This window comes from Hypanus sabinus, chromosome 21 (genome assembly GCF_030144855.1).
Source record: "Hypanus sabinus isolate sHypSab1 chromosome 21, sHypSab1.hap1, whole genome shotgun sequence".
In the NCBI taxonomy this organism is placed as follows: Eukaryota; Metazoa; Chordata; class Chondrichthyes; order Myliobatiformes; family Dasyatidae; genus Hypanus; species Hypanus sabinus.
In genome coordinates, this window is record NC_082726.1 from 44,022,614 (window position 1) to 44,040,325 (window position 17,712).

Sequence of the window (17,712 nt, forward strand, 5' to 3'; positions counted from 1 at the left end):
TGATTATTATTACAGCATACAGAGCAGCCTGGTGGCTCAGCAGTTGGCACTGCTTCCTCACAGATCCAAGTGCCCCTTGACCTTGGGTACTATCTGTATGGAGTTCATTCATTTTCCCTGTGAATGCATGGGTTATCTGGGTGTCCCTATTTTGTTTCCACGTCCCAAGGTGGCAAAGCAATCAAAAGATCTACAGCTAAAGTCAATGTCTTGAGAAATATTGTGGAAATTCTTGTGATCTGCTGTTACCTCAGCCAGTGATTGAAGCTATTTTACTGAGCTTTCAATCAGTTGCGATGAATGATCCAGTTTGAAGGTCTCGAGGAGAATGTATTTATTGCTGGCTTATATATGATCACCATGCTGGTTTTAACCTTTGCTGTTATTTTGGGAAAGCAGGCAAGAACATCGAAAAACTTCTGGCTGTGTTTGACCGGGGTGAAGCTCTCAACCACGAGAACTACCAGAGTGTTGCAGTGAACTACGGTACTCTGCCACGCTCACAGAAGAAATTGACCTTAGGACAGAGACCCATCGGAAAAGACCAGATTAATGTTGAAAATGTAATTAAGCAAAGACTAACACAAGCAGTTCTTCCTGACAAGACTAGGGCAGAGCAACTTTACAAAGTTTCGCCTCGCATGACATCACTGAGTCGACCACTGCACCAAGCCAAGCATGAGCTGCCTGATAATTTTGACACTCTTCCTGTGCATTACAGACTGGGACATGGCATTGGCCAGAACACTCTTCCAAAAAGCAACAGTATGGCAAATTCTTTGGACCTTCAGAAATACCCTTGCATTAAATCTACACAGTATAATGTTCCAGGTCCAGTCCGTCTTGATGTACCTCCCGATGAGGATTGGAGGAAGGCAGTTTACATCCGCCCCCAGCATAGTGATAGGACAGGATTGCCCATCCGGACTGTTACAAGGACCAGTGGTATAGGTGTGCATACAAAGTGGCCAGCAGCTAAGCAGACTACTTCATGGCCTGCCACTAGGGGTCGCCTGTGTGCTCTGTGCCAGCTGGCGCACACAGATGCTGGTGAGGTCTACTGCCGGAACTGTAGTTTGTACATGGCACGATTTAAACCTCAGCACTGAACTTTCTAATCGAGAGCAGGCCAAAATACACGATGGGTTTCACAGCAATTGTCTTAAAACGTAGACTTTAATGCTAGGACTAAAGACTGATACTGCTACTAACTGAATGTAAAGTAACTGTGTAAAAGTTGTCACTTACCAGCTGTGATGTTGAGAATTAATTGTGATTTACTAACTAGTATAAATGAAAAATGAAGGCTAAAGATGGAATGTATTTAAATTATAAAGCTCAAATTTAAAAAAAACATTGTTATTTAGAAATTAAGTTTAAAGTTCTGAAGCTGGATGTAGAAGCTGCACTACTGTCCTGCAGATGTACATAATTATTTTTTGCAATATAATCCTACCAATTAGTCCACTGGTTACTGATAAGTTGGATCTTTACACTAATGTGGAATGTGGAATACACATGAACAAAATGCATTTTGTAGTTTACATGTTGTCAAGTCATACCAGAAGTCTTCTGATGTTATTCTAGTGTACAATTTAATTCAGCTGTTTAACTCCATTTAAAATTAATTGTTGAAATATGTTGTTAAAATAAGTATATAAGACAAGCCACCTTTTCAATATTTCTGAACAAAAACCTCAAATTCTTTGTAGGGCTTGGTGGCTTCAACATCTCAAGATAGTAATCTTAAAATTTTTGAATTTGCCTGCCAGATGTTTGAAATAAAGACAACAGGAAATGCTGGAGATAATCAACAGGACTGCCCAGTGTAGAGAGAAAGTGTTAACAATAGGTTGTTAGTCTGAATTGTTAACCCAGTTTCTCATTTACCAGATATTGCCTGACCTGCTGAGTATACCAGCGCTTACCTTTTTTATTTCAGATTTCCAGCATCTGCGGTCAATTTTGTTTTTAGACTACGGATGTTTAATGTTTTCGGCTAATTATTTTTCTGTCATATTTTATCAAAGTTATTTTCCTATTTAACGTTAGGTTATTGTTTTACTACAGTTATGGAGTGAGGAGTTGATTGGATCAGTAAGCTTCTGTAGTATCAGTTATTCTCTGAATGCTGTTCATTCTTTTAATGTATCTTTTTGCAGCAAGTCACTGACAACTTCGCATGCAGAAACCATTCTATCAGTTAGTGCATTTAAAGTGTATTAAAAGACAAATCTTTATGCAAATAAATTCAGCTTTCTGTGTAGGTTTAATACAATTCTAATTTGTTTGGTCGCACACTTTGCTTCTTGCCAGTTGTGAGCATTTCTTTTTCATAACACACATGAAGGAGCTAAAATGTATTAACATTTTATTCACTGTCCTGTTGACATGTATTTATTAGAAACTGTATTTGATTGTGGGTCTGATGTATGAGCAGCATTTCATTGAAGGCCACTGGAATGAGATGCTGTTAGAATAATGAAGGGTAGAGCTGAAATGTAATTATTTAAAGTGCTTGTGTGTATGATGATGTGACAAATAATGGAAAGTGAGATTGGTTGCATGAAGATCAGATGAGAAGAGAAAGTTAGGAGGCAACAAGGTGGTCATATTCAGAGGGTTCAAGTCAACCACCCTCTCCTGGATTCGGGGGATTGACTGATTGTCTTCAATGTCCTTCTACTCATGTTATTATGATGTGCATTATACTGCTTTATGAAAGTTCATAGAGCCTTGCCAATGTACCAGACTGTTGAAGATCTATTGTGAAGTGTCAACAGTAAATGCTGACTGTAAGCTGTTGTGTTGTCTGCAGATACATGGAAGTAATTGTGCCACTGGCAAAAGGATATAGCAAAGTATTTTTCTGGTGTTCACATCCCTGTGTATATATAAAAGATAACTGAAGACAAAGGTTACGGGTGTACAGTTGTGGATTTGAAGATTTTATTGTAGAAAATGGTTTGCAGATTTTTACTGTACTTTCATACATGTCTTGCTTAGAACTGCTTAATATTATTGCTAATGTATTCTTGTTAAAATGTGTACAGCTTTTACAGCCTATGAAATGTGAACTGGAATATTATGTACCAATTGGTATTTAATTGCAGTGCTAGGAAATGCAACTCATATTTTTGCAATAAAGTATCCAAATGTGCTTATAATTGTCGTTGTTATAACCCTGATTGGTATCATTCTGATGGGAATATTAATACGTCCCTCTGATGCTGGAATAACTGAGTAATACACTGGAACAGGTAATACACTGGAAACACTGAAGTAACTACAAAGGAGACAGATGAACATACCCTTTCTAACTTAGGGACCAAACCAACACTTCACACAATGGGATTCATATACACAGACTTCTACTGATGTATAGCTCCACACATTGATTCCATTTGGGTGACAGCCTATAGACATTGACTTACTGTGGGACAGGATCCACATACATTTTCTCTGGGATACAATTTCCCATTGACTGACATACACTGTGGTAGTGTTCCACAAATACACTCACCTTGAGTCTAGAGCTTCAGAGTACACTCACTGAAGTTTAGTTCCACATACTAATTCTCAGTTGGTGGTGCCTAGAGGATTCAACTAAGCAAATTCTGAGTTCCTTATAGACACTAATTCTCATGATTTCACGCCATAGTAGAATTCACTGGACAAAATTTTGCCCAATTGTTTTATCCATTGCTTTCCCTATGCAAATATAATATCATGTAGTGAGAGGAATCAGCATTGCAATACACTTGGGCATAGTGGATTATAGATCTTGCCTTCCGTAATGTAATTAAATAAAACATTTTTTCTGCGAAACATGATAATACCCAGAATAAATCTAAAGCCAAGGCAGATTATGTTTGTGATTGTACTATATCTTAGTGATCTTATAGTCAAATGCAACAAGATGGCATTTTGGCTGAGCTAAGTTTTTTAATGGTCCTTTCCAATTCTCCCTCACTGCCCTCCCCTTTCCCCTTGAAAAGGCCATTTTGATTTCCATTACTGCTATTTATCCAATTGTATTTCAGGCAATATGCTCCAGAGCACAGTTCTTTTGCAATCCTTTGCCAATGTCACTTCAGCATTTAAAATGTGAATCCTGTGTTTATAGACCCCATCCTCCTCCTCCTCACTATTTGCCCTCCCAGCTGGTTTAGTTCCTTCACAAAGCTGAAGTTGATCAATATTTAATGAATGTTGAATGAAGTTGATATTGAAGTGAAGATCTGTTTAATCTGCACTTCCTCCAGGCATCATTCCGTAATTGCAAATGTGTTACTTAAACTACAAGCTTTGTTTTACTTAAGTTCCTGATTCTTTTGCACTCTTTACCTTTTTGTTTAAGTTATGGAAATGAAGCATGTTCACTGATGTTGAAATGGTCTTAGTTGAATTCTTCTGTGGAAAGAAGCAAGATGTGGTTGTGTGGAATCCTTGATGGAAGGCTTGTCAAAGGAGATTCAGGAGATAGCATTACTCATCAATCTCCACTATCAAATTTGTCTATTAATATTTGAGTAGCTGATCCACCTTTCGGTTTCCCAGGAAGCACAATGGTACCAAGTCCTATGGCTCAGATTACTTCATATCCAATACCTTCTTACGAACTTCAACCCAGTTTTAATGAGTGTAAGTAAAAAGCTTTGGCACACCCTGATTAGTTGAAAATAAATATGAAAGTATCATGTATTATGTTGATAAATTAAAGGACTACATTGTTGAAGTGAAGGTGGTGTTTGTCAAATGCTATCAGTTACTTTTCACATTATACCTGAGTACAGGATTTTTGCTCTTGAATGTGAAAGGACATACAGCATTTATTTTTATAGTTAATTATATTTTATTAGCTTGCAGGTTAAGCAATCATAAATACTAATTTTATTTTTATAATACTTATTTATAGTAGTATAGAAAATAGATGCAGGAGTGGGCCAAAGGTAAACTTGCTCTACTTTTCAAATAATTGCTGATCATCCACTTCACAATCTTGTTCCCACCTTCTCCAAATTTTCATTCATCCCTTTTGCACTAAGAACTATGTCTACTTTTTTCTTGAATAAACAATATTGATTAACTTTGCCTCCACCTTTTGCTAGAGAATTCTGCAGGGTCACCACACTTCAGGTCAATTATTTCTCCTGATCATAGTTTTAAATGGCATTCGGGGGTTTTCAAAATATTAGCTTTAAGTTGAATGTCCATGTCTCAGACGATGTCATCCTTTTGCCTCATCGCCACTACAGTGTTTCAGTGGGAAAAATAAAATAGTAATTTTGGGGCCTTTGAAATAATGTGGCACTCTTCATTGCAGTTATCTAAGATCTACTTGATCAATATTCCAGAATACAAATCTTGAAATTATTTGAGTTTCAGGAAACATGACAGAGGTCATTGTTTTGGCTACTTTTGAAAGTTGAATATCTTATTCGCTTATTTGAGAGCTTTCCATATTTTAATAATCATTTCAAAGATCCAGCACGAACATAGTTAACAAAATGTTCACCTCCTGTGTTGCGAATGTCTTTTAAGAAAAAAAATTCTATAATGATGTATGGAAATGATATCCAAGACAATAGCAACGTTTATTAAATTTATTAAGATACAGAGTATATTGCATAGAAAAATATATCTACAAAAGCACAAATTCAGTGCAAACTGAGGAGAAAAGGTGCAACCATAGAAGATTACTAAATTGAAAAATGTGTTTTCACTCATGCATGCATGCATTGTTATATCAAAATTTATCTTCCGTTAGGAGATAAAATCCAAAGTCCTAATTTGTTTCATAAATGATTGCAGCAACATTCAATTACCTGATGTTACTTGGCAATGTACGTGTTTACAATTATTAACTAGATTTATCATTAAAAGTTCATGGCCATTCATTGCTACCTTGAGAGCAGATATTGAACAATAAATGCTAAAGCAATGAGTACAATTTTACAAAACAAAATCCTTGGAAGTCTAAGATAAAAATACAATACTGAAGTACTCAGTAGATCAAGCAGCCATCGGTATTGAGAGAGAAACAGTTAATATCCCAAATTCTGATGCAGAGCTTTGAACTGAGACATTAACAACACCATGCTGCCCCTTAAATGCTGTTCAACCAGCTGAGTTCCTCCAGCAGATATTTGCTCCAGATTTCAACCTTTGCAGTGTCATATTACTCTTAATATCCCAGGTCAATTACTTTTCATCAGAACCATGCCATTTGGCATTGACTGTCTGATGAAAAGTCAACGTTCTGCTTTGTTCTCCACAGATGCTGCCTGAGTTACCGGGTACTTCCAACAGTTTCTGATTCCATTACACATTGCATTTCCAAGCCAATTTATAATGCATGTGATATTGGTAGTTTTGCAGTCTATACTGTAATACTGAATTGTACCATGGTGAATGAAATCAACATTTTGATATAAGTCCTACACAGTTGCTTATAAAGTTATTGATCTCAGAATATTTCATGTAGTTGCTGTAACATTGGAGGTTGGTTAGGAAAACAATTGCACACACTGATTTTGGGTTAATGACCTGTGAAACATTTAGGTTATGTGTGGTAGCCTGTTTTAATGTCTGTTGAATGAAGAAATAGTGGTGGGGGTCGTTGTAAGGTATATTTACATTTGCATGTTATTCTTTGGTCAGACTTAGAGTCTGTGCTGTTCAGGTTGTGAATTGAGGCTACTCTAGATACTGGATACTAAAGTGTAATTTTCTGTAGTGTCTCCATGCTATGCCATCTATCAACAATAGGGGGGAAAATCACATTTTGGCAGATGCAGTTGGCGCAATTGGTAATGACTGTGATCATTGAACCATAAATTTATTTTCACTTGACAATGGACAGAGTTTCTGGTGAGTGAAGAGAGTTAAAATACACCATATACCAGTAAACAAAATTAACATCACATTTCCACTTGTCAATTCTTAAAAGCTGTATGAAAGACATAAATAAGAATATTGTCATTATACAGAATGGTGCAACTTCATTTTGCCAGAATTCCCAGAAGGTATAATCAATATCTTGCTCAATCATGTACATCTCTCCAGGAACCCTGCAAAATACAGAATGCAGATCATTGTGAGAGAAGTATAAATAGAAGAGTAATAGAAGGCAGAAGAATGTTTAACCTATAACATGAAAATTCCCTGCAACAACCATCTCCATTGATAATAAATACAAGAGTTTGTGCCAAATTTTGCTTGAAGTCCATACCCTGAATGTGTTTATCACTTGAATTTTAAAACTGTGTTACTATTTAAAGTAATTCCCATGTAATAACAATTCAGGGTGATTGGTGGAGCCTTATTAAGCAGATCTCCCATTGTCCTCCAACTGAACATCTGGGGACACCAGGCATTTTTGTTAGTGGTATTCTGAGTAAAGTGTAGGTAAATAGAATGCCTTAAAAATCCAAGCTAGAACAAGTGTAGATGTTCAGTTAGAGAATGAAGCATGTACAGGCAGCCAGCAGAGAGGAGTTGAGCAAGGTTAGATTGGCGTATCACAGTACAATCTAGAGTACTGAAACACTGAGTACTGAGGAGGTCTTCAAAATACTGAGGCTCAGTGTACAGCTAAGATGGAGTCGGAGTCTAGCTATAAAAGAGTAAAAGATATAAAGTGTGGAGGAAGTTGGGGGCAAGAGAATGTCTTACTAGCTACAAGTTGCCTGCTATGATTCTGAAAACCTGTTAAACAGTCTTACATGTGGCACCTTGTCAAAGGAGTCCTGAAAATTCAAAGAAACAACATCCATTGACTCTCTTTCATTTAACCTGCCCATTATTTTCTCAAAAAATTCCAACAGATTTGTCAAGCAAGATTTTCCCTTTAGGAACCCATGCTGACTTTGGCCTATGTTGCCACGTACCTCCAAGTACATCACAATCTTATCCTTAACGATATAGACTCCAACATACAAGAAAGCATTCAAAAATGGCTCCTAACTGAAGCACAACTCACATTTAAGAGAGAGGTTGAAATTGCTGTATCAATGGAAACGGTAGTCAGAGACACAATTGAGTTGCAGTTAGGAATGAAAGTGAATGTGAACAAAATTGCTATAACCAGCCAGAAATCTGTCTGGTTGAACAAATTATACTACCATTGTGGCAGGGCTCACATACACCAGATCAATGCAGGTATACAGTAAAGGCAAAACTTGCAGTAAAAGTAACAAAATAAGACATATACAAAGAGCATGCCGGACAGACAAAAATAACTGAATTGCACAGGGAAGATTAAAAAGTCAAGTTGCAGTTTAAAAAAGAGCACTAATCAGCATGCAGTTAATTTTTTAAAAATCTGACGATGGAGAGTAAAACAGGACTGAGTAGCCTTGGGATTTGAAATGTGAAAACTAACAAGAGACAAGCAATATGGCTTTTAGCCAGAAGTGAACATTAAATTAATTGAAATGGAATTGGACAGTGGCTTAGCTGTTTCAGTCATTCCATAAAATGAGTTTAAATGGCATTTCAAAGATACCAAACTGAAGCCTGTAGATATCCAACTAAGAACTCATACTGGAGAAAAGACTTCCTCCATAAAAGAATGACATTCACAACAGTGAAATACAACAACCAACAAGTCACATTGGGCTCGTATGTGGCAAAAACAGGAGGGCCAGCATTGTGGGGAGACTGGCTGAGACAAGTACAACTTCAATGGAGATCCATCCACCGTTTACATCCCCTGTAATAGAGTTAACAGAGTTAATTAGGAAAACTATTATATGATGCCACAGCAGTGTTCAAGGATGGCATTAGAAGACGCAATCATATTAAAGGTAAAATAATGTTAAACAAAAATGTCACGCCCAAGTTTTATACTGCTGTCCAGTTTCTTATACCATCCATGATAGTAGCCAGAGAGCTGAAGAAATGTTCCCCAAATTTGAGTGGAGCCCATGGGCAACACCAGTGGTCTCAGTAACCAAGATGAATGGATCTGTCAGGATCTATGGTGATTTTAAGGCCACCATCAACCCAAAACTGAAAGTACATCAATACCCTCTGCCCAGGACAGAGGATATATCTTTACAGATCTTTCCGGAAGAAAACACTTCAGCAAAGTGGACTTAGCTGAGGCCTGCATACAGATGGAGATGGAAGACAAATCCAAAGTGTTCCTTATCACAAATACTCACAAAAGGCTTTATTGCTAGAAGAAGCTTATTTTTGGAGTAACATCTGCACCTGGTGGAAAGCTACCCTGGCACTCAGTGTAACCTGGATGATTTGATTGTTAACAGTATGGTTGACAAGGAACATCTCCAAAATCTCAAGACTGTGTTAGAAGGGATACAGTGTTACAAGGTTATCAGATTATGAGCTCAGAGCATGCCACAGTAAGTGTGAGTTCTTTAAACCAAACATCCCCTACTGTGGTCACTACACTGAAGCACAAGTGTGCTGAGAAGATTCAAGCAGTGGTGAATTCCCCAAGACCAAAGAGCGTGTTACATTTGTAATCCTTTTTGGGATTTGTCAATCACTATAACAAGTTCCTAACAAAGCTGGCTGCTGTACTCCACCCTTGGAACTCATTACTACAGATTAGGAAGAAATTACAATGGACAAAGCAGTGTGAGGTGGCTTTCCAAAAGAAAAAGGAAATGGTTATGTCAGACACTGTACACACACATTATGATCCACATTGTCTAGTGAAGCTTCCGTGTAATGTCTCACCTTATGGTATCGTTGCAGTCATGTCACATGATATGAGTGATGGAAGTGAATGCCCCATAATCTTTGTGTCACATTCCCTTGCTGCTGCAGATTGACAGAGCGGCCTTGAGTCTGGTTTGGAGTGTAAAGAGTTTCAACCAGTACCTGTATGTTTACCCTCATTATCGATCATCAACCTCGGTGTCCATCCACAGTAAGGTTTTCCACTAACAGCAGCAGTAGTAGTAGTAGGTCTTTGTTAGTCTCGATAGACCATGGATTTGTACCTTTGAAAGTTTCCAGGGCGCAAGCAGGGTTTTTTTATGGAAGACCAGCAGTTGCCCAAACTGCAAATCTACCCTCTCCCTGCCACCGATGTTGTTCAAGGGAAGAGCATTAGGATCCATACAGCTTGGCACCAATGTCGTCACAGAGCAATGTGTGGTTAAGTGCCTTGCTCAAGGACACACACGCAGTCTCAGCCAAGGCTCGAACTAGCGACCTTCAGATCACTAGACTAACGCCTTACCCACTTGGCCATGCACCAACACATCAGCAGCAGCACAAATACAGAGATGGGCTCTTTTTCTTGGAGGGCACAATTAGAAGATTGGTCTTAAGATGATGACTAATCAGGGAAATGCTGATTGTTGTTCCATTTACCCTTGGAAAAGGAAATAACTGAAAAATTTTACAAAAGACGACACTCCTCTTGACGGGTTCTCCCTAACACATATCAAAAGACTCCCTATTACGGCAGAGATGATCCAAAGGGAAATCAGAAAGACCCCACACTGCCTCAGGTCTATGTGGCCACCCAAAATATACAGCAGAAATTCCAGTTCCCCCATTTTTACCAGAGCCTGAATGAGCTTACCTTTGATGGAGGTACCCATATATGGGGATTGGGAGTTGTTACACCATCCAAGCTGAGAACTAAAGTTTTGGAGGAGCTATATGCTGGTCTTATCGGCACGTTCAATGTGAAAGCATTGGCTTGAAGCTTTGTCAGGTGGCCTGGGATTGATCAGCAAATCGAGCAGCTTGCCAAACACGGATCAGGATGCCAACATGTACAGAAGATGCCAAGAGCAGTGCCTCTTCCTCCCTTGGAACGGACTGCATTGCCCTGGCAGAGGATTCATGTAGATTTTACTGGAACATTCATGGGCACAAAATTCTTGGTAGTAATGGATACAGCCACAAAGTTGTCAGACATGTTCATAGTACCCTCTGCTACAGCTTCACACATTGTTGACGTGTTGAGAAGCATCTTCTCGAGGACTAGTGTTCCAGAACACTTACTCAGGTGACAGTGGACCACAGTTTATTGTGGAACATTTTCAGTTGTTCCTGAAAAAGAATGGAATAAGATGTATCACATCTATACATACCACCTAACTGCAAATGGGTTGGTGGAAAGTTTTATCCAGTGTCTAAAGAATGCACTGTGGGCAACGTCAGCAGAACTCTCTACACCGACTCTGATTCCAAAGCTCACCAACTTCCTTCTTGCTTGTCTCAACACAGCACACTCCACAACCAACACATCAGCTATGCTGCTGTCCCTTGCATTCATGCTTGGATTTGCTCAGACCCAATCTCAGAATGAGTATGCAGGACTAACAGCTGAGACAAATTGAGGGCTCCTCAAACAAGGAAGTTCGACGATTTAATCCTGGACAAGCAGTCCTGGTGAGGGACTACAGAGGTGATCAAAGGTGGGTACTTGGAAAGATTAAGGGCAGAACTGGACCACCCTCCTACACAATTGAGATTGTGTAAGGTGCCAACTGGAAACACCACATTGATCAGTTGAGGAGAGCAGGGTCAATTGTGTTAGAACCACTTCATGCAGTCCCAGAGACAACTCCTACAACCATAACAGAGGAAGCCCCACAACTTGATATTGTTTCACAGCCACAAGCTTCACCTGCCAAACAGAGTGATTCCCTTGTCAGGAACAACACTATCTCACAAGAGTCAGACATCCTCCACAGCGACTAAATCTTTTAAGTCTGAATGGAACAATTTAGAATTTACTATGCTGTGGATGTCTATGTAATAGATGAAATATACAATACACTGTATGTATCTAGATCTTTATTTATTTGTATAATTTGAGATGCATTCTGTATTGAGTTGGAGTTTATAGCTAAGCAGGGAAAAATGTGTGTTCAATATATTTCTGTAATATTTGAGTACTATTGTAAATACATTGTTTAAGCATTCTTTGCTTAAACATTCTTTTATTACGCTATGCCTCATTACGCCACCATGTCACCAAAACTAGAACTGGAAGTAGACATGTTATTCTTGGCTCCCTGTTTTTCTTTCAATTAGTTTTATATTTTGGAGTTTTAGAACATAACAGTTTCCATTTGGAACAGAGATGAGGAAAAATTTCTTTAGCCGGGCAGTGGTGTATCTGTGGAATTCATTGCCACATGAAGCTGTGCAGGCCAAATCATTGGGTATATCTAAGGTGGAGGTTGAAAGGTTTTTGATTAATCAGGGCATCAAAGGTCACAGGGAAAAGGCAGGAGAATAGGTTTGAGAGGGATAATAAATCACACATGATGAAATGCTGCTGGGCATCAGACTTGATGGGCCAAATGGCCTAACTCAGCTCCTATGACTTACGGTCTTATGATCTTAAATTTACTGGATTGCTGTAAAAGCCCTTGTGTCCAAATGGGAGAGAAACCTACTGTCCCACCTCATGTGGTCTATAGTTGCTGAGCCCTTTCTACCATCTGAAATGTGTTGGCAAGACCCTCAGTTGTAACAAGCATAAAGCTAATTCAAGTTCAGATCGGGGAGACACTTTACCCGCCAGCCTTCCCAGCCAAACCAGGACCAGCCTCAGCGAACCCTGGTGGAGGAAAGGGTCAATAATTCATCAGTTAATAACTCATTAGGGGTGATTGATAAGTTCGTGGCTTAAGGTAGAAGATGAGTTATTAACTTCAAACTTTCTGCATTTTCACTCAAAGAGTTGAACTGCATGTGCATGTAACGAGAGCTGTATAACTCATCTCCTATCTTAGGCCACAAACCTATCAATCACCCATGCTGTGGACAGTTTCTGGAGGTCCAAATTCCGTATGCTCCACAATCGCTGGACTAAGTGTGTAAATGTAGGAGGGGACTATGTTGAAAAATAAATGTGCTAGGGTTTCTAAAATTGACTCCATCTACCTTAGGCCACGTACTTATCAATGACCCCCCCCCCCACCTCGTAAAACCAGCCAGGAATAGACTAGGAGCAGAGTGGCTCTGTTGGTCAATATGTACTTAACATTGACTCTCCTTTAATATATAAAATTTGACAAAACCAGCCTTGTACATAGGGGAAATAACTGATTGAAAGGAAAAACTGTAAGGAATAACCTTGAGTCTGAGGCCACAGGAAGCTGAAGGCCTGGAGACAGCCTGTCATGGGGTTGGAGGTCTATCAGTGCGTATGCGTGGGTGGGATGAACAGGGCTTGTTCTGTTGTTGTTTTGTTGTTGCTTGTCTTGTTCTGTGAACATGGTAGCCATGTCACGTTGGTGCTGGTATATGTGGTGAAACTTGTGGGTTCCCCAACACAACTTTAGGGTGCATTGGTTGTAACTCAAATGTCACATTTCACTGTATCTTTCAGTGTACATGTGATAAATAAATGAATGAGCAGAAATATCTTGAACTAACTGGTGATGATCACTAGTTCATCATTCAAAATTTGAAATGTTAAAAAGGGGTAATGAGGGACGTGGGGAAACATTGTTGGGCTAGCCTGGGAGGTAAGCTCTGACAGGTTGCTTGATCCTGGAGTGTACAAATAATAATGCTACTAAGGGAGTATTAAAGCCAGATCAACCTTAATATATTAAATAGCACCCGGCATTAAATGTCGCTTTCTTACCAAGATCTTGGAAGTAGTTGATAGTTTCTTCATCTGGGTCTTGATATATGACTTCTCCTTTGCTCATTAAGGTTATACATTATAATCAAATGTTTTGTAGATGGAATAACAAGACTGGTGGATTGATAATACAATGCTCCTCCTATTTCTGAACAATGTAAAATCACAAAACCAAGTCTGAAATAAGAACTGAAAATGCTGGACGTACTCAGAGGGTCAGGTAACATTTGCACAGAGAGAAAGAGAGAGTGTTTCAAGTCAAAAACTTTGAATGCATGTGGATGCATTCTTCATATGATTAAAATAAGGCTGTCGGTAAGTTCCCATCTTTAGACGTTAGGTTAAGACTGATCAGATTATAAAGGAACATGAGTACTGGCCATTGAGGGGATTTAAAGAAATGGAGTGAGAAGGGAGCATACTGTAAGTATGATAATGGGTAGCAATGTCTACAAGGGTATAATGAGGGGCGTGGGCTTGTTGAACCTGCTCTCTTACTTATTTATTTCAATTTAGAGTTACAGTATAGTTATTTCACAGTTATTAATCATGCTGTATCTCTAAAAATAGATAAATAAGACAGCAGATACCAGAAGTTAAAGAATTCAGTGTTTATCCCTGCAGGCTGAAAAGTGCCTAGATACTAGATAAAATGTTGTTCTTCTTGTACAGGTTGGGCCTCACTGTGGCAGCAGAAGAAGCTGTGGATAAACAGACCAGGATTGCTATCCATTAGCAGAAACCTGTTGTGGATTTTGAGTTACTGAATTAAAGGTTAATTCTTGTAAAGGCAGGAGAGTGGATGGGAGGTGGTGATCTTACCAAACAGTTAACAAATACAAGGGGCTGTAGGCCTGCTCCTACTTCTTATGTTCTTAAATCACCCACTGGTATCAGTTCTTGTCCACTATCACAATGGAAGTCCTTGCCAAATACTGTGAAATTTAGAGTAAAACATTCCAACTTTTCCTCCTCCTTAGAACCTGTTTTTTTGAAAATCTGTCGAAACATTTTTAGAGTGGAATGGCAGCATAGCAATTAGCTTAAACACTATTACAGCACCAGTGACCTGCTTTCAACTCCTGCCACTGCCCGCAAGAAATGGTCCTGTACTGTACGTTTCGTCGACGTGCACATGCAGTTCAATTCTTTGAGTGATTATGCAGAAAGTTTGAAGTTAATAACTCATCTCCTTCTACTTTAGGCCTCGAACCTATCAATCAACCCTGCTGTGGACACTTTTTGGAGGTCCAAGATCCGTATGCTCCATGACCGCTGGACTGTGTGTAAGTGTAGGAGGGGACTACATTGAAAAATAAATGTGCTAGGTTTTCTAAAATTGACTCCTACCTTAGGCCACAAACTTATCAATCACCCCCCATATTACTGGGGAATGCTCTACACTAAATTGTTGGAGAATGGAACCATCCTTAGGCATCAGTGATGTTCATGATTACTGTTGTGTGAGTCTCAATGTCTTCAAGCCTGGTTTCATTATTCTGCCGAAATGGGAGATACAGTTTCAATGAGGTTCATCATATTCAACAGGCACACTACTCTTTAGCTCACTGTCCTGTTCCCACTCCGACCTTTCTCTCTGTGGCTTCCTGTGGTGTCACAATGAGGCCCAAAACCATCTTCAGGAGCAACATTGCAGCCTCCTGGGATCAGTATCAACTTCTCCAACTTTAGATAACTCATTCTTCATTTCTGTCTGTATCAGAAACAACTGTTTCTGCTTGTAACAACATTGGCTCAATTTTAATCATTCTATTTTTATAGTATGGCCTGTAGAGCGTGTCCCACAGGCTCACAATTTATTACACACACTATACAGATGTACTGGTGACTGCCCCATTAATCCATTTGCACTCACCCTATCAGAGATATTCCCCTGGTGATGCACGTCATTCCTACCTTCTCTCCACATGAAAACTAACTTGTTTTTCTCCCTTTTCCATTGACCATTTCTCCTTCCACAAGTACTGCCTGACCTGCTGAATGATTCCGACATTCAAGTTTCCAGTGACTGCAGTGTTTGATTGTCAAACACACTTCCCAGTTCTCATATCTGAAACCATATTATGGGCGAACAACCTCTAAATGCTAAGATATATCAACCCACAACCTTTGGACCAATTTATACTCGCAGCAATTTACGCAGCTCAAGTCACTTGGAGGTTAATGTCCAATGTTCTATCTATCATCAGAATTTTATCTTAATCAGGAGAATAAACATTCAGTCAGTACTCAAGTGTCTAAATAACATAGAACATTACAGCACAGTACAGCACTTCAGCCCTTGATGTTTTACCATACTCTAAGATCAAACTAACCCTTCCTTCCCTTCCTCTAGTTTTCTATCATCCATGTGCCTATCTAAGAGTTTATTAAAAGCTTCAGATGTATCTGTCTAGACCACCACCCCGGCAGTGTCTTCCATAAACCCACTACTCTCTATATAAATAACTAATCTCTGACATCCCCTGTATGTTCCTCTAATCACCTTAAAAATATGTCCTCTTTGTGTTAGTCATGGGAAAGGGTTTCAGGTTATTTTCTCCGTCTGTGTCTCGTATCATCTTGTACATTTCTATAAGTGACCTCTCATCCTCCTTTGCTTCTGAAGAGAAAAGCCCCAGCTCACTCCACCTATCTTCATAAAACATGTCCTCTAGTTTAGGCACCATCCTGGTAAATCTCTGCACCCTCTCTAAAGCTTCCACTTCCTTCCTGTGGTGTCCAGAACTGAACACAATATTTCCAAGTGTGCATAACAACTAAAGATGTTGGTAAATGGGATACCGGAACAAGTCAGGGATTAGTACTTCTGCCAGACTTGCTTGGAAAATGCAAGTTTTTCCCAAGAGCAGAAACTTTGGAAATTGGATTTGGCCTCAATGTAGGTCAGAGTTTGATCATTTTCAGCTGAGCACTGGCCCCTGCCTGCTCACCACCCCACCTCCACTTTCTCACTCAGCTTTTCAGCTGCTCCTTTGTATGAAGAAATGTTTTCCACAATCATCATTGGAAAGTCTGGCTCTAATTTCAACATTATTCCTCCTTGTTTAAGATTCTCTCAGCAGGGAGAATCATTCAGAATCAGAATCAGGTTGATCACTACTGAGAGAAGTGTGTAATTTACAAACACAAGAAATTCTGCAGATGCTGGAAATCCAGAGCAACACATACAAAATGATGGAGGAATTCATCAGGTCAGGCAGCATTAATGGAAATGAATATAGTTGATATTTTGGGCCAAGACCCTTCATCAGGACTGGAAAGGAAGGGGAAGAAGCCAAAATAACAAGCTGAAGGGAGGGGAAGGAGTACATGCTGGAAGATGATAGGTGCAGGCAGGTGGGTTGTTAGGGAGTTGAAAAAAAGATGCATTGCTATTTGGAACCTAACCCTCTGATTGATCTTTTCAGTACTTCAGGAGAAGTTGACATGCATTTGACTCTGACTAAGCGTCGTACATTGTCTTTCGCCTCTCTTTTGGTCAGACGTGCAGTCCTTCTTAAGTGGAGAGATGCTGCCCCACCCACTCATGCTCAATGACTCAGAGATATTATGTCCTGCTTAGACCTTGAAAAGATTCATTATTCACTTCTTAATTTGGCCATAAAGTTCCAAAAGGTGTGTGGACCTTTTCTTGAATATTTTCATAATTCCCCAATTAGATTAAGGGTACATTCCTTCGTTTTTTACTTTTGCATTTAAATCCCTTACTTCCAGCTTCTTATGGTTAAGATTTATGGTTTTTTTATGTGTACACATTTTATTCATTAGGTAGTAGGCAATATACCTTCTTATAAATACAACTCTGCAGTGATAAATTTCTGATTAACTTTTTTATATATCGTAAGGTTGGCTTGGAGTTGGGTAGTGAGAGGGTGGGGTGGTAACTAACTTTATATGATTCTATTACGGGTGCTTTTCTTAATTGTTATGAACTGTACTTTTGATATGTTTGTTTAGCACTGTATAAACCTTTTTTTACTGTTATTTTTGTTTTGTCGCATTGTAGAAACTCATAAAAAATTTAATAGGAAAAAAGAAGCAGGCAGGTGATAGGTAGAAAAGGGAAAGGGCTGGAGAAGAAGGAATCT

The 17,712-nt window shown here is 39.1% G+C and overlaps 1 protein-coding gene across 2 annotated transcripts in view; it reads left to right on the plus strand.

The window, feature by feature from the left end:
* LOC132378993 (inactive ubiquitin carboxyl-terminal hydrolase 54-like) overlaps positions 1-3,167 on the plus strand; it is a 163,447-nt gene extending 160,280 nt beyond the window's left edge. The window contains exon 22 of one of the 2 annotated variants that reach the window (XM_059946420.1): positions 397-3,167. In XM_059946420.1, coding sequence (XP_059802403.1) covers positions 397-1,109 — 713 coding nt within the window. In that variant the 3' untranslated portion in view covers positions 1,110-3,167. The remainder of the gene's footprint in view (positions 1-396) is intronic. The other variant, XM_059946421.1, reaches the window with a different exon arrangement.
* Positions 3,168-17,712: the final 14,545 nt, after the last annotated feature.